Below are 18,106 nucleotides of genomic sequence, written 5' to 3'. Positions count from 1 at the left end.
ACCCCTTATTTGCTCTACTTGTAAAAATGTGATTGAGTCAAAGGAAAATTAGGATAAGATTTAGTTAGGAAAAATGTTTATTGCCAGCACAAGATTTTGATCTTTATATAATAATGATCTTTTACCTTTTCCTGTTTTAGGGAAGCTTATGTATACATATGTATATAGTGTTCAGAAATACATCAGCAAATTCATCAACAGCTAAATATAGGCTTACATTAGGCGTTAGGTAATGTAGCTTAAGGTAATTAACTCAACTAGTTCATGAAATTAAGCAGAATTTTGCTCAAGAGACATCAGGTCAGCTGAACTGGCCAGTGCACACTGCTTACTACTGCTGGTCTATCCCCTCCAGAAATCCCTGCTTTTTCTGCTGAATTCACTGGGTAATTCTGCTGAGCTTTGTCATTTCTCCCTTTTCACCATGGTAAAATACTGTTGAGCTCCACTAATCTGATCTTGAAGTTCTCATTCTTTTCTCTTGCATACACCCTCAGAAATTTTTGTTTTGCGTGGATTGAACATCTTTTTCTCCTCTACACCTTCCCTGCCACCTCAACATTAGCTCACTCCAGCTACTTCAAAATACTGTGGAACCACCAAAATGAACCTGGCAATCTTTTCCTCTTTTCTGCCTTGCAGTACTTGGTCACTGATTCCACTGCCCACTAGGTTTAGTTAGCATCAGGAAGGTTTCTGTTTATGCTTTCCCAGCCTTGTTGTTTCAGGAAGACTCTAGATGAAAGTAAGCGTCTTGTGTTTGGCCAGCAAAATCCCTCCCTTCTTCATTCTCACACAGAACATTCATTCAGAACAGTCTGTATAATCCTGATAATCCTGATGGAATTCAGGCCTATTTTCTTTGAGTATTTGTGAGTAAGATCATAATTCCTCATTTTTTCTCCAAAGATTTTCTTGGTCTCCTTTTGAGGATGGAGAGTGGGAGAACATTTGTGCTGGAGTTTAGCTGTACAGCAGAGTAAAACCACCACAAATGGTACTCAAGATTCACAAGAAACTGCATTCTCATGTTATTGCTGGCTTTGTAAGCCATGTCCACACACCCACATCAGGGAAGTCTTTTGCTTTTGTGTCAAATGCAACCAATGACCCACTGGATGTCACAGTAGAGCCTGCTGTGAGGAGGTACACCTTTTTCAGCTTGCCCTATGGAAAGGTGTCAGAAGAATGAATGCAACCAGCCTGACGATTACCCTGGCAGAAGATTGGTCTTTTGAATGCATCTAGGAGTGAGTACAAAATTGTGGAGTAGAGTCATACTCTAGAGTTATATCTCCATATATTCAAACACCATATGTCTGTGAGAAAATCGAGCTTTTTCAGATACTTTTCTACAGGCAATCTCACTTCATAAGAAAGTTTTCCTAAGACAGCTTTCTTCTGAAGTTTTGCACAGAAGTCAACAAAGAGACATAGAATCATAGAATCATAGAATATCCTGAGTTGGAAGGGACCCTTAAGGATCATCAAGTCCAACTCTTGACACCACACAGGTCTACCCAAAAGTTCAGACCATGTGACTAAGTGCACAGTCCAATCTCTTCTTAAATTCAGACAGGCTCGGTGCAGTGACCACTTCCCTGGGGAGCCTGTTCCAGTGTGCAACCACCCTCTCTGTGAAGAACCCCCTCCTGATGTCAAGCCTAAATTTCCCCTGCCTCAGCTTAACCCCGTTCCTGACGGTCCTGTCACTGGTGTTAATGGAGAAAAGGTCTCCTGCCTCTCAACACCCCCTTACGAGGAAGTTGTAGACTGTGATGAGGTCTCCCCTCAGCCTCCTCTTCTCCAGGCTGAACAGGCCCAGTGACCTCAGCCGTTCTTCGTACGTCTTCCCCTCCAGGCCTTTCACCATCTTCGTAGCCCTCCTCTGGACACTCTCCAACAGTTTCATGTCCTTTTTATACTGTGGTGCCCAGAACTGCACACAGTACTCGAGGTGAGGCCGCACCAGCGCAGAGTAGAGCGGGACAATCACCTCCCTTGACCTACTAGCGATGCCGTGCTTGATGCACCCCAGGACACGGTTGGCCCTCCTGGCTGCCAGGGCACACTGCTGGCTCATATTCAACTTGCTGTCTACCACGACCCCCAGATCCCTCTCTTCTAGGCTGCTCTCCAGCGTCTCATCGCCCAGTCTGTACGTGCAGCCAGGGTTTCCCTGTCCCAGGTGCAGGACCCGGCACTTGCTCTTATTGAACTTCATGCGGTTGGTGATCGCCCAGCTCTCCAACCTATCCAGATCCCTCTGCAAGGCCTTTCCACCCTCATTCGAGTCCACAACTCCTCCAAGTTTGGTGTCATCAGCAAACTTGCTCAAAATACCTTCTATTCCTACATCCAGATCGTTTATAAAAATATTGAAAAGTACCGGCCCTAAAATGGAGTCTTGAGGGACCCCACTGGTGACTGCCCGCCAGCCTGATGCAGCCCCATTTACCATAACCCTTTGGGCCCTGCCCGTTAGCCAATTGCTCACCCATCGTATGATGTTTTTATTTAGCTGTATGGTGGACATTTTGTCCAGTAGGATCCTATGGGAAACCGTGTCAAAAGCCTTGCTGAAGTCCAAAAAAATCACATCAGCTGGTTTCCCTTGGTCCACCATACAGGTGATCTTATCGTAAAAGGAAATCAGGTTAGTTAGGCAGGACCTACCCTTCACAAACCCATGCTGGCTGGGACCAATGATTGCTTTGTCCCCCAGGTGCGCCTCAATAAGTTCGAGAACCATCTTCTCCATGATTTTACCAGGCACTGACGTGAGACTGACAGGCCTGTAATTGCTAGGGTCTTCTTTCTGACCCTTCTTGAAAATCGGCACAACATTTGCCAGCTTCCAGTCTACCGGGACCTCTCCAAATTCCCAGGATCGTTGAAAAATAATTGAGAGAGGTTCCGCGATGACGTCCGCCAGCTCTTTCAGCACCCGGGGATGAATCCCATCTGGACCCATGGACTTGTAGGGATCCAGGTGGAGTAGCAAATCCCGCACACGTTCAGGGTCGGTTGGGAGTTTGTCATCCCCACCGTCCCGGTCCTCCAGCTCAGGGCACCCTGGGTCCCGAAGCCCATCATTGGCATTGAAGACAGAGGCAAAGAAGGCGTTAAGTGTCTCTGCTTTGCCTATGTCATTGTCTGTGAGGAGACCTTCCCTATCAAGGAGCGGCCCTATGTATTCTTTAGTTCTCCTTTTTCTATTCACATATCTAAAAAAAACCTTTTTATTTTCTCTCACAGACACAGCCAGCTTCAACTCTAGGTGTACTTTGGCCACACGAACTTTCTCCCTACAAACACGAACAGCATCCCTGTATTCTTTCCAGGACTTCTAGCTCATCCATTTTATTCCTCATACTGCGTGCGTTCGTGTAAAAGCACTTCAGGTGCGTCTCCTTACACTCAGCACCTTGTGGATCTGACCGAAGGACCTCACTGGCACACAGCCCCTCTGATTCTAGCGTACCAACCCTTAGGTCTTCACCAGCGTGCCTGGTTTTAGCCCCTTCCCCCTTCGACTCTAGTTTAAAGCCCTATCTATCAGCCCTGCCAACTCCTGACCAAAGATCCTTACCCCTCTCGAGAGAGGCGCATCCCATCCGGTGCCATCAGGCCCGGTGTAGCATAGACCTTCCCGTGATCAAAGAACCCAAAATTCTGCCGGTCACACCAGTCTCGAAGCCACGAGTTTATGTGAACAGCACGCCTTTCAGCTTCAATCCCCCCTATCGGAAGGACAGAGGCAAACACAACCTGCACCCCTGATCCTCTAAGTAGTCACCCCAAATCCCTAAAGTCTCTTTTGATCGCCTTCGGACTTCTCGTTGCTACTTCATAGCTACCAGCCTGAAAGACCAGTAGCGGGTAGTAGTCAGTGGGCCGTACCAGGCGCTTGACTTTCTTGGCAAAGTCTCTCACCCGAGCCCCAGGGAGGCAACAAACTTCTCTGCGGGTTGGGTCCGGTCGGCATATCGGTCCCTCTGTCCCTTTCAGAAGGGAGCCCCCCATAACAATAGCCCTTAACTCGACACTCGAATGTTGATTACGTATTAATTTCAGGTTAATTCAAAACTTCTAGTTCCAGCTCATGCTATTCTTTGAGCTTATAAAATTGACATTACAAGTGCCTAAGCCTGTTACGCTGTTGGTTCTCTCCCCCACAACCCTCAGTCCCCTGCAAACTAAAAGCCAGTCTGGGAACATTTATTTTTCCAGTCTGCTGCTTCTTTCACCTTTCAGCTTCTCTAGTCCTGTAGAACCCAGCTCTCTGAAAGCCTGTTCTTTTGGCACAGAACACCACAGCAGCACAGCTGCAGGAGCAGGACTTGCAACTGTCATCCATGGGCAGATATGGGAGACATAATTTATGAATTTGTAAAGGAGTGATTGCAAAAGAAGTGGTGCTGATTTAGATAGCAATCTTGTTTTATCACAGTTCCTTTAACATTCAGAGTTTTGTCCTGATCTTGATTTGGATTCTCTAAGCTTATCTTGATGCTTGGTTAGCCTTGAACTATTTATATTCATTTACCCCAAAAGTATATCCTGAGTTCCAGGCACACTATATAACACGCACATCAATAAATGCTACCTAAATACCGTCCTAAATACTCACACTTCTTACATAACAAGCCACAAAGAAATTCTGTAACACTCTCGGAGGTAGGTGCCACACCAACAACCTGTGTAAATTCTGGAAGGCTACAAAAGCAGCAGCAGAGACTGGCACAACACCTTTATCTAAGACAGAGGCCCTAAGAAGCATCAGGGTTTCTGAATTATATTGTACTATATGAATTGAAGTTTAAAGTTTGATAAATAAAAAATAAAATTGCCTAATCCAACATGGTCATAAAACAAAATGTAAAAATCAAATGGTTTGGATTTTGGTTATTAAACACTTTCATAAAATAATGACTTCAAAATCTGTGGTTAATCTTTAATTTTACTTTTTTATTTTTTTTTGGACATGGAAGATTTTTAAATGCCAATGTGGTATTCCTACCCAATTCAGTTCTAAAAGGGAATTGGAATGTTCAGCTTTCAAAAGGACAAATTAAAATGCTACATAACCTGCTGTAGCAATTGCATGGACAGATCCCATATATCAAGCCTTATTTAGATTTTGAACCCCTTTTTTTGACTTGTTTCACACATAACTGTAATGTAGGGCTATATCTTATTAAATAGTTAGAAAAAAAAAAAAAAAACTAAGTTGTTCATATTGTGATTTGGGCTCTTTACAGTTATTAGGTAGATGTATCATACATTATCTATTACAGCTTTGTGGTGGCAGGCTGAAGAGCTCTATCATATCACTGACAGTAACTGGACACTGCATACTCTGTTTTGAATCTAACTCATTTTGACATTTAACCATGGCTTTAAATTGGTTCCAAGTGAAACCCTTGTGTGTCATTTTTTCCCTGTGTCACTTTTATAGATCTTCAGCTTCCACAGTACTTTATATAAACTCAGACATTAAGCTCTGAATTTAGCTACCTGAATCTGTATTTGCGAGCCTTTTCATTAGGATATGTATCTATTTTTTTACACTGCTAGTAAAAGACGGTCTTTTGAACAGCTGATCATTTAATAATGACTTTTTCTGCAACTCAGCAACAACTTAAAATTCTTCATTTAAGCTGAAGGCTTTTCTAAGCAGGAGAGGCTGAAATCAATTTGAAATTACAATTTAGAATTTAAAGTTCCTAACATAAGATTCCTATTGAGCTCTATAACTATGACACTACAGCAGAATGAAACCCTATGACTAAGGGGAGGTAGTGGGACTTCAGCATTTGCTTGAAGTACATACATAAGCAGCACAGGGAATCATGGACTGGCCATGTAGAAATAAGTCAAGGCATGGTGCTATGCCTCATTTCCCTCATATGAGATTATAGTACTGAGGCATAGCATGACACACTGACCTCTGCAATGGAATGTTCAAGCTTTATAGCTTCGGGATGCTTAGTGAAAGGTTCTTTGGGAATACATGTTTGCTTTAAATGTAAAGTGACTTTTTCTGAAATAAAAGCAAGCTTTTAAAAAGTTCAGCCCACTTGTTTATAAAAGCCACCTTAGCAAAACTGACTTGTTAAGCCCCAAATAGTCAAACACAAATGCATCTGCCATATCAGTTCACTTTCTAGATTCTGACACTTCTGTTTCTTATCCTTCTCTGTATATCTTCCACCATCACATAGGCAAATAAGTGTTATTACTACTTGTTAGTAGTAAATGACTTTTTTTTACTATTTCACTTTCAACTGTTAAATATCATTAAAGTTTTAATAGAGCACAGTCAAGCAGATCTAACATGAAAGATATTCCTTAGACTCAGCAGGTTATTGCTAACATTTTTGTTACTTATGATATTTACTGAAAATTTGCAAGTAACATTTACCAATGGTGAATACTCCTCGCAACCTTCTATTGCTATTCTTATGAACTTATTGTTATTTCCCAGGAGCTGAATCTGAGGAAAGATATACTCCTTTTCCTTCCCTCTGGAAACACATATTCCGGAGAAGATAGCTGTTCTGTTTTCTTTATGAGGAAATATTCAAGATAAAGAGAGTCAAAGTTCTCTTGCTTCACCAACATTAATCAAAATGAAACTGTTTTCCTTTTTTCTGCATACTGAGCTGAGTACACAACTGTGTAGTATCTAGCTTGAAGACAATTTAAAATGTCTGGGGAAAAAAAAATCTTGCAATTCCAACCCATTAAAGCGTTTAGCTTTGAAAAGAGGTAGTGGTGCTGCTACACCAAACATAAACATAATGGTCTATCCAAACTATACAGTAATGAAAATCAAGAAATGAAGCATATTTTTTTCGTTGACCTTTCTTAGCAAGGGTGTAAATTTTAGGCAAATATAGTATTCTGTTTACTGGATTTTTCTAGCTCTTGTTGTGCTTTAACCTAGGCAAAGAAGAAAAAAAAAATGAGATAAAATCAGCATGAGTCTACAAAATGTTGATGCATGAGACTAATAAAATACTTTTATTTGATGAGAAACTCATATCATATACGGTACATGTGTCTTAGATTTCATTTTTCTGAATTTTAGTAGAGTGAAAGCATAAGCAAGGCTGAAGAAGATGAGGATTATCTGACAAAATACAAGAAGACAGCAGATACCAAACACAATATTATTTTGAAAAGAGAATTATCAGGCTGAAGAGGGTTAACAGCAAAGATGATGGGGTCTGGAAATGATACAATTTAGTATGTCAACAAAATATTCGGTGGACTTGAAAACTGCCATTGAGTTAGTGAGAGTTTTGATAATACAAAACATTATTAAAATAACAGACAGAGCATCACAAGGAAGGAAGTTGAGGTTAGATTCAGTGAGAATCTGAATACGAGAAATTGACTGAAATTTAGTCCACGTCAGTGCAAAGTGCAAGGTAACATACATAGGAACACCAGAAATTCCTGCTGTAGATTGGAGCTCATCAGTGGAAATTACTGAACATGGTACTAGTGAGCCAATTGTTCACAATGACCATGAACTATCCATATGACATGTCCATGCAAAGGGCATATGTTGTTTTAGGCCATACTGGGAAAGTAAGTTCCAGTAGAGATCAGGAGATATTATTTCCAGTACAAGGTTCCGGTGAAAACTTGTCCATAATTCTGTGTATAATTTAGCTTATCTGTGTGTAATTGAGATGAGTTCAAGTACATGGAGATGCGGGACACAGAATGAAAAAGAGGGAGAAACAAGAGAAAACTAGGAGAGGCTTTCTTACAAAACAAAGAATAAAAGAAGACTTTTACTATTGTCTGTCAACAAAGTAGTCATCATGGAGGGTGAAGAACTGTTTAAGCTAACAAAAATAAAGGTGAAATAAACATAAATCTTATATATAGGTCAAGAATACTTTTAATCGAGAAAGCAGATGTTTCTACCCATTTGAAGAGTGAGGTTCTGCAAGATTCTTCTAACAAAAATAGGACATAGAGAACAAATATAGCTAGTTTAAAAATGCTGTATTTTGTGGCCTTTGAAAAGATCAATGTACAATAATGATAGGTTACAGTATAACAGATAACTGGGAATGGAACAACATGGTTTCCAGCATGCCTTCCAGCTTTCTGGGTGGATTATTTTTGTCTATCATAAGCACAGTGGGAAGTCTACACACAATTTATATTTTTCAGCCCTACTCAATGGATCAACACCTATTCTCATTAGACAGAAGTCATGAGTGGTAACCCTGGAACAGGCTTGTCAGGCTGCTCTTCGAGTACTATTTCCATATACTTTGTTAAATGGTACACTGAATATGCAACTTTTCCTATGATTTACAGTGACAATAAATTGTTTTAAGCCTCTTCCAAATTTCATGTTTTATTCCACATCTGTCACTGACATATGATGGATACATGTTTTATGTATGAACAGAAAATGACAATATTATTTTCTGCTCATTTTTCTCATTGAGGCAGCTGTGACATTGCACACTATACTTTAAATAGCTTGTTTTTTATTATACCTACATATTCACACACAACTCATTTATTCTAGTTTTATTTGAATTGGTAAGTATTGTCACTTGAGCAAAATTATACTGTCTCAAGAAACAAATCTAGTTTCTCTTGCTACAGTGTTTTTTGAAATTTTCATACTGAGTCCAATGCCATGAAATACAATGACTCTTGTAGTTGCTAGGGGGAATATGAAATACTGTTTGGTTTTGGACTAAAACTTGCAAGATGGATTTTAAAAGAGGACATATTTTCCTATATCATTTAGGCACTTGGAAAAATTCCATCCTGAATAATAATTCATATGTAGTATAGAAAATAGGCTATTTTTTCCAAAACAATGGTCTCTTCTGTACTAGATGGTTGTGCTAAGGATTATATCTTACAAGCAAAAAGAGACAATGTCAGGAATATTCATAATGGGGGGTGGTGGTGAACAAGCAAAGAATAAATAATGACCTAATAGAAATCCATAAATACTTTATGTTCTTGTTTTTATTAGGTCTTAGTAATAGCTGCACTACGGTAATGTTTTCCTGAAGATAAAAGAACAAAGTGGCAGGAAGTCTTCTCTGTAGTAATTCATTATTGAACTTTGTTCATTCTGTTCAAAAACTGACCACAGCCTTGTCTCATTGAAAAAAAAAAAAAAAAAAAGAGGTAATAATTCACAGAACCTGTTAACTCAAGACAGCTCAGTCAAAATACAAAGGCAAAGGAGGCAGGAGGCATGGCTGTTTTTTTTACCTTAGGGTATCTAGACAAGATTAACACTGCTTTCAGTCTTGGGTTCTGCATCAAGATTTACACTACTAATTGTAAATGATCAACACCAGAATTTTATAACAGGGGATGGTTTCTTTCTCTCTCACTTGTTTACATAGCATGACCTATAGTAAATGACTGAAATTTTATGTCAGTACAGGAAAATAACAGCTATGGCATCACAGTATGCCACTACTGAACAATCTGTCCCATTCTCTACACAAATGATGAAGTAAATGGTAAACCAAACCTCACCAAATACCTCTTCAAGATTTGTCAAACATTAGGGAATGATAACTGTGTTTTAAATACAAGTAAATATGCATTCACATTTTTAAATATTTTAAAAGCATTTAATATCTTTCCTCCACAGTAGCAAAACAATACAATTGTTTCCATATGTCCTGAATTTATAGGGAAGAGCATAAATATTTCTGAGTTGTTATCAACCTCAGAAAGGCAAAACAATGTGATAGTCTGCTGAGGCACAACCACCTCTCAGTAAAATTTATTAGGAACTATGTTGAAAGGAATATATTCAGAAATAAGTCTTAATTGTCCAGATCTGCAGCAACGCATATGTCATAAGTAATGTTAAAAACATTTCTACCGATAATATGCAAATAGCTGATTCTTAAAAGTTCTGTGTTTTCTTTGCTTTAAAAGCCAAAATGATTGAAATTGAAACAGTCACGTAATCCCAAATAAACTTAATCTTTATATAAAAATGACATGGAGACACATAAAAGTGAAGAGACAACATGTTTTATGCAAACTTTCCCATTGTTTTCCAAAAACTTTACAGGATACACTTTCTTCTGATATATTATCTAAGCGGGGGGTGGGAGGGGGGGAGATCTCAAAGTAATTGCACAAGCTAAAAAAAGTTTCAGAAAGTAAAGGTGGTTGTAGAAGTACGGTGACTGACACCACCATTTAGAAAGGGAAGGTGGGCAAAGACTCAACTACAAATTAAAACAAGAGGAGGCATCCATCTCCAAAACAATTCCAGTTCACAAACGCGTTTATGAAGTTACCTGCCATGTGCTTAAAACCCAAGCATAGCGTGATAGACTCCGGATTAGCTCGGATAAAAGCAAAAACCTACGCAATGAGAGCGACTGGCTAAACAAAGGTGGGTTCTCCCTCCTTCGTCCCCAGGGAGTTTACCCGGGAGAAAACAGTCCGCTGGAGGATCTACCCAAAACGCCTCACCGGAGGAAGGCTGCCGGCACCCTGCTGAGGGTGAGGATGCTGCCTTCGTCTCCTAGGATAACCCAAGGCCGGTAGCACCCGGGCTCGGCGGGGTACCTCGGACAGCTCCGCACTCACCGTCCTCGTTCTCGTCGAACACGGGCGCCCTGTGGGAGTGGCTGCCCCCCATGTTAGTCCGCATCCCCCGCCGCCAGCATCCCGCGGGGCGCGCCGGCAGGCACCCCGGGGCCGGGGCAGCTGCCCGACCGCCCGACCGCCCGTCCGTCTGTCCGTCCGCCCGCCGCCGCCGTGGTCCCAGCCCGGCTCGGCCCGGCCGGGGGAAGCCTCGGTAGGCAGGGTTAGCGGTCACCCTGCGACATGCCAGCTATCCGAGCGCCCCTGGCAGCACTCGCTGCTGGCTCGCAGGGACTTGGCCCGGCTCTCATCGCGGAGGGGCAGGGAAGGGAGGGAGTTAGGGGAGGAGGGAGGGAAGGAGGGAGGGAGGGAGGAGGCGGAGGTCCTGCTGCTGGTGCCTTTTGGTGAGCGGTAAAAGCTGGATCTACCTGGATCCTCGCGGATCCTCCCTCTGCTTTTTCTCCTCCCAGACCCCCTCTGGGGAGCGCGAAGCCACCCGCAGGATGGCCGGCATCCGTGCCCTACGCTGCCCCGGCGGCACCGCCTGCTGAGGAGGGCATCAGTGCCTCCCGGAGGAGCTAAGCACCACCAGCACCGCCACCTGGGGGCTCCCGGCACCCGAGGAGGGTGGGGGGTTGTGGGGTGCAAGCGCTGCGTTGGGTCGAGATTATCTTTTTTTCCCTCCCCGCTAAGGATTGGGAAAGTGTGTGTTGGGGGGGGGGGAGGTAGCAGCGGGGCCGGTTGGCCGAACTTCCCCGAGTTCATAAAGGGGATGAGGAAAAGAGACGAAATTTCCCTTCCCTTTCTCCTTCCCCTGGGACCAGCCCCTGGCTCTTGGGGAGCGGCGGCTGCAGGGATGCTCCGGGGATGCTCCGGCACGGCACGGCTCGGCACGGCCCCCTACCGCCACCTGCCGGCCGGACATTCCCCCGGGATGTTCCCCGGCGCGGCGGCTCCGGTAGGCCCCCGGCAAAGAATTGCTGGTGGTATTTACAGAGGGAAATAGCCCGCCAGCCCCCGCTTCTGAAAACGTTACTGCCATTCACAGCTTTTGAGGCGAATAGGAACGATTTCTTGTGAAATTTGTGCCAAAGGGAAACAGGTGAAAAGCATATCTACATTGTTATTGTATTGAAGTTGAAATTTGGGCAGTTCCTGTAGGATAAACCCAGAGAATAAAAGCCAAATGGGAGTTGCATTTGTTGCATTTTTGGTTTCTTCACAATGGGTGAAGAGATGAAAGTGATAGGAGCCAAATTATGTGTATTTTCATACAAATAAGTAAAGAGGCTCTAATGCTCTCCTGTGGTATCTACCACCATTCTTTCAGAATAACTGATTTTGGGGGGGAAAAAAAAAAATCTATATAAAGTATGGGAAATTTCAGTCTCTCTGCTTACTATTTTAACTACCTGTGTTACTTGCATCACTATCTTTCAACCCAATATAATCCTTCTGTAACCTTTCAGGGAAAGATTGATTAGAATTGAATGCAGTGGGTGAGACCCTGAGCTGTGTGGCTGTGAGCTCAGAGCTTGCAGCATCTACAAATCCAGACAGCTGATAAATTCAGACCTAGTGAAATTTTTCCATAAGTAGACATGGACGGATTGTATCACCAGCTGATATCCCATACTTAATTATCTGGATTGCCACTATTTACATGTAAAAGTGTGTGCAAAATAGGGAAGCTTTCAAAACATTGATCCATAACTATTCTATTCATCTAAAATGTTGTCTGGAAAGCGTCACTTGCTCTTTGTTATTCTTTTGTTTATTACTCACCCATTCAAAGCTTTAGTCATCCAGTCAAAAAACAGAAGTAATATCATGTTACTGAAGTTATGTTCATTCAAGCAGACGATAGAAGTAGCATATAGAAATCACTGCCTTTCAGCATGGTGCTTTAAGTTAATCCATTTCCTTTTGCATTAGCAAAGGAGAACAGCATTTATAGTTTAACACATTTCAACTGCTAAGAGTTACCTTCTAACTGAGCCAAGGGCTTACATCCTGTTAATGTAATTGCTTAAATTCTTGTGAAAGGACTTTAAAGTGACATTCCAAATACAGGGAAGAATAACTAATTTGCCAGTAAACCCTCAATCTTTCATGTGATTGTTTTGTGCATGAGAAACACATTCGTAGAATATAGACATGGTATGAGCAGGAGCAGTTTGGGATTGCTTTGCATGCAGAAAATATGAAGTCATAAAAAATTACTCCAAATAGCATCCAAGAGTTGTCTTTTACATCTGACTTCCTCCTTATGGACTGAGAACCTAATGAGTCTTCTGAAACGTCTTTCATGACTTCATATGACAAGACCCTCCATGAACCGAAATAGTTCTAACAACTTGCAGAGCAGTGGGTTGTCTCTGTTCATTAATAGTCATTCCTACTAGACTGACATGTCTTTTTGACTCCTATTTGGATTATTACAGCTTTTCAATCCATTTGCCCTTCGTTTGTGTAAACTCCTGATTTATGTTTAAACATCAGCATAGCTAGGCAGTTAAGACAAACAGCACACTGTGTTAATGTAAGATTTGAAAAATTAACATATATTAATAAAGTATGGATGAGCTATTCATTCACAACTTATTTACTGATAACTTTATGTTCCTCTGTAACTCCTGCACTTGAATATTGACAGATATTATCTTCACAGTCATCTATAAAAAACACACCAAGAAAAGATCAATTGACAAGAATTGTGCTGTTCTAAAGGCAATACAATATATTCACTGCCACAGTGCTTTTGTTCCAAACAAAGATTTGTTTGGACTACACTTACCAGCTTCCTGGTAGCATCAGCATTTCTGCAGCTAAATCAAATGTTATTTTCTTAATGGTGTCCAATGGAACAGAGGGCATCAAGGCCAGATATGTGCTCAAGGCCCAGCAAAGACTCAAGGAAATCAATGGCAATTTTCCAGTAATTTCAATATGAGTAATATCAAGCCTAGAATATATAAACTGCTTCACATAGTTCTGGACTCTGACCAGTCACATAACTTCAGTATTTCTCTCTCTCTCTCTCTTTTTTTTTTTTTTAATGCTATTCAAAACAAACTGAATGCCATTGCATCTTCTCCAAATTTAGCAACAATTCTTCGGGAATAATTACTCGTGTATTTTTCCAATTGCTTTTGTAAATCAAAAATAAGTCTGAAATCCCATATCAGAACAGCATATGTATCAACAAAACTCTCTGAAGCCTCATTGATATTTTTTTTTTCAGAATAATTCAATATTTACTCTTCTGGAACAGAGATTTCTAAGCTACAAGAAGTCAAAATTTGTAAGTCTTTGAAGACCAGAACCAAATCCAAATTCCCATGTTTATCTGCTCTCCTAAAAGATCACCAGGTTTTACTCGAGATAAACCAAGTTCTAATCTTAAAAAGGTGTTTTATTTTTAGCACATAAACACTGCATAGTATATGCAGAAACACAGTAGGAAAAAAGGACATTTTAGTAGACTTTCTTTTTTCCCCGTAAACCAGAAGCTGCAGTCAGCATGAACATCATTTTAAAACATTGTTTTACATTTTCATTTAAGGCCTATGTTATCTGGCTTAGATTAATAGTGATTTTTTTTTTTCCATATCTCCATGCAGAGTTAGCAATAAAGAAAATCAAACATGATTACACTCCTTTGCACTATAAAACTTCCCTTAGGGAATTTAGTAGTTTAAAGTCAGTAATTCTGTGATTACAGCTTTTGTATTAAAATGCTTCTGATGAGACTTACAGGGTGACCTTACGGTTCTTGATTTCAAACCATATCCTGTTGATATGCTAATATTTGTAAATTGCAGAGTGTTTACGCTGACATTTTGGAGCTTGAATACTACCTCAGAGTTAACAAACAAGGTATTAAAAAATATCTTATCTTTATGATTATGACTATTTTAAAATGAAAGATGATGGGTTAAAAATAGTCCCCTTCTTGGAAACCAGTAGGGTCCCCACATGGAACTGGTTACCTCTACTTGCTTCTTTTCTGAAAAGAGTCAGAGTAGCTGCTGTAAGTTCTTATTGACATAGCAGAGAAAAAGAGCACAGCCATGCTCATCAAGAGGAAGTAGGATTTTTAAAGTAGGAATCTGTGAGGGAGGAGCACAAATATTACTGCTTTTCCAGTTCACCAAGAACTACTAACTGGTGATGTTGTCAGCTTTGTTCTCAGGAGAAAGTACAAGCAGGTTAAGGAGTTAGAAACCTTCCATTGTAGTCAAGTTCTCAGTTCAGCATGAAAATAGGACCTGCAGTTTAAACCAACTCCTTTTACTTTGCTCTGGAGCACAGTAAGCTTGCTATAGCTACTTACCAGGGGGCAGCTAGGGCAGTGCTAAAGCTGCCAAACTCCTTCCAAATCACATCTGCTGCTCCACCCTATTCAGCCCACTAAGACGTGATTAAAGTCAGAAGATACTGAAATCAGAAAGTAAACCTCGATCTTTTTTGTAGCTCACTGTTGGAACATGCCCTCTACCCTTTACAATGTGTGTTTTGAGAAATTTATGTATTGGGATTACTCACTAAAGAAGTCAGCAATAGACAAGAACCTGAAATACACATTGACAGCTCTTCAGGGTTGCTGTTCCCAAGAAACATCAAAACCTATGTAAATTTCCTATTTCATCCCTGGATGACTCTGAAAGAAATTGTTTCTCCTAAGGTTCTATCAGGAGGGTGTTAAAACACTGTAGCTTTATTGAGGTTTACCACGAGCAACAGTGAATCTAATTGGCATCACCTGGTATGCTCACACAAATGTCAAGCTGCAAGAATTGGTCAGAGCACAGATCAAAGCTCCCTTTACTTTGCTAGAGTTATGACCTTGCAAGATAGTGGTTTCATCTGGCTTCCCAAACTGCTCTCCCAGCTGCTCGTTCCCCAACAGCTTTAACTCCTATCCCCAAGACACAAATGTAAAGCATAATGAAGGTTTGAGCAGAGTTTGAACCAATCCTCCTATGGGTCATCCAGGCATGCATTTGCAAGAAGACTTAGAGAGGTTTGAACCTTTTCCTTAGAAAAGTTAATGGAGTATGGAATAGACTTGTAGCCATGTTGTGCAGAAACTAATCCCATGGCAAGATTGTGAGTGTGTCTGCTCCCATCCTCCATTTTACAGCAAGACAAACATTCAGTAAGTTTTCTAAAAAGCTGCTAGCCAGCTGCTTCACTTGCATTTCATCAGTGTGATCTCAGCACAGCTTTAGCCTTTACTCAGAGACCTTCTGTATGCTGAGACTTATTTCAGGAGAGAAAGAAAGTGTCTGATCCCAGCTAAGCTTCTGCTGAAAACACCAGGGTTCACTGATCTTATGCAGTTCTAATATTTCATGCCAGCAGACTCCAAAAAATCCCTAAGGGTCAAGGTCTCCCAGATGCAACAAAATTTCTGGTAGATCAAAGGAATAATTCCAGCTTTTCTACTCTGCATTTCGTTTACAAGTTCCAGAGAGTATGAGGGTTTCAGCTGCTTTGTGTCCACAGTGGTTAAGAGCACTGCGTCACAAACATCACTGGGTTGGGTTTCTTCCTCACCTCTCGCAGATGCACTATGCTCATGCTGCACAGTTTCCTGGAGAAACTTGGGGTTTCCTGGAGAGCTAAGCTTGGGAAATCACAGAAGACCTTGACCTCAGCAGCTTTACAATACATTGGACATAAAGTGATGTATTAGAAACCAGAACTGTTTCTTTGTACAGAACCCAAAATTGTTAAGGAAGGGAGAATACATTCTGCAGTACATTGGATACATTGGGGTCCAAATTGCAAGAGCTTTTGGTTTGGACTTCTAAGTTTTAGTCTTATCATACATCCTTTATCTATATAATACTGTGATACCAGCCAAGTAATCAAAACTGAATACTTTGCCTGTAATGCACAGTAAACACAATTCCAGACAGCATCAGCTCTAGAAACAGTCTTCAAACCACTGGAGTCTCTCAGAAAATGCAATTGTCTGTGGAAATTAAGTCAACTTCCTGTGTGTATTCAAGGAGTGAAAAGAAATTGAAGTTACTGGAATCAGAGATCAGGAATGACTGCAGCTCCAGAACTGTTGGCCCCAGTTCAGATACATTACTACCGAGTCATGCTTTTGCAATTGACTTTAGTCATAGTCTGATCAGGTCCCTTATGCCAATCTCGTGATTTGACACTGTTACACTAAATCACAGATAAACCCTAGCAATTTTTACTGCAGTACGTAACTGAAATCACTTAAAATATAAACATTTTTATTCATTTCTAGCTTTTACCCATTTCTGTAAATTTCAGTTTAGTATTTATTATGTTTTTTCCTCAGCACAGAAATAAGATGGCAAAGTTTGTTTTTGTAAAAAGACGAAAGTTTTTTTGTAAGTTCCTTCCTTGGTATGACTAAAGGTTTGAAGACCACTTAAAGAGAAGGCAAAATTCTGTGTCTGTTCTGTGATGGGAGCAGGGTCAAGATGTTAGCAGTGTTAAGCAAAAAAAAAGATAAAATAAAAAGTTGATTATTGGTCTTCACTGCATGTAGGTACATCAATAAGAAGCAGGGCAGAACATTTTATGTCTGTGCGTGTATTGGTTATAGCCTGTAGCTTTATGTTTTGGATGTCAGAACAGGATCATTCTAAACCAGTTGAGGATGTAAAAACATATATGATAAAAGACTTCAGAGACCATAAGACCTCACTGTGTTCAATTTACTGCGACATCTTGTGCTTGAGCATGACAAAGTTCAGCTTGGGCATGAAACTGAGTCCAGGGACTCCCAAGTTCCACTCCTGCTGCTCATGATCCGTGACCACTGCAGACTTTGTCTTTACATCAGGGATTTTTTTGCACTTTTTTGTTTGTTTGTTTGTTTGTTTGTTTGTTTGTTTTTTCAAAGCAGAGTACTTACAACTGAGGAACGAGCAAATGAAACACCTGAAATATCTTCCCTTTCTTTAGGGAGGCAAACTGTTTCCACAGACTGGTCAGGAAGAGTATGTGTTGCTGGAGAAGAACAGGGCAATGCAAAAGCAAACAAGATATATACAGCCCCTGAATGTCTCCTGAACAACACAATGGCTTGTGCCCAGCATAAATGCTAAAAGAACCTGTCAGTAACCCATCATACCTCCTGCGTCCCCCCACAGTAATTATTCCAAAGGAGGTCAGATTAGACCAGTGCTTCCTTGAGCAGTCTGTTCTGGGTGCCCTGCTGCTCTGAGCTGCAACCATTTTCCTGCAGTGAAACAGCCCAGCTGCTCTCTTTCACAACCCATACTGGCCTCATGTAGTTTATGTTCCCCTCAATCTTAGCTGTTTAATAAGCTTTACTGCTTAATGATTTTTTTTTCTTCCCTTCTTCATTTAATAAAGCTATATCTGGTGCACTGGGGATTCTCTGTTAATAGCTTGTCCTATTGTATTTTGTCACATCCTTTCTTGTGACTGGCAATTTATCAGTAGTATTGATTGATGTAAAATTATA

The 18,106-nt window shown here is 40.9% G+C and overlaps 1 protein-coding gene across 2 annotated transcripts in view; it reads right to left on the bottom strand.

Moving 5' to 3' along the window:
• Positions 1-10,678, bottom strand: part of STK32B (serine/threonine kinase 32B) — a gene marked incomplete at its 5' end in the record, with an annotated part of 176,929 nt that extends 166,251 nt beyond the window's left edge. Inside the window, one exon of one of the 2 annotated variants that reach the window (XM_082758674.1) lies at positions 10,624-10,678. In XM_082758674.1, the coding sequence (XP_082614800.1) occupies positions 10,624-10,675 (52 nt within the window). The remainder of the gene's footprint in view (positions 1-10,623) is intronic. The other variant, XM_082758673.1, reaches the window with a different exon arrangement.
• Between the last annotated feature and the right edge of the window lie 7,428 nt (positions 10,679-18,106).

Source organism: Aythya marila (genome assembly GCF_965140915.1).
Source record: "Aythya marila genome assembly, chromosome: 4".
In the NCBI taxonomy this organism is placed as follows: domain Eukaryota; kingdom Metazoa; phylum Chordata; class Aves; order Anseriformes; family Anatidae; genus Aythya; species Aythya marila.
Note: the sequence above shows the minus strand (reverse complement) of the source record. Positions and strands in the feature narration are given on the sequence as shown.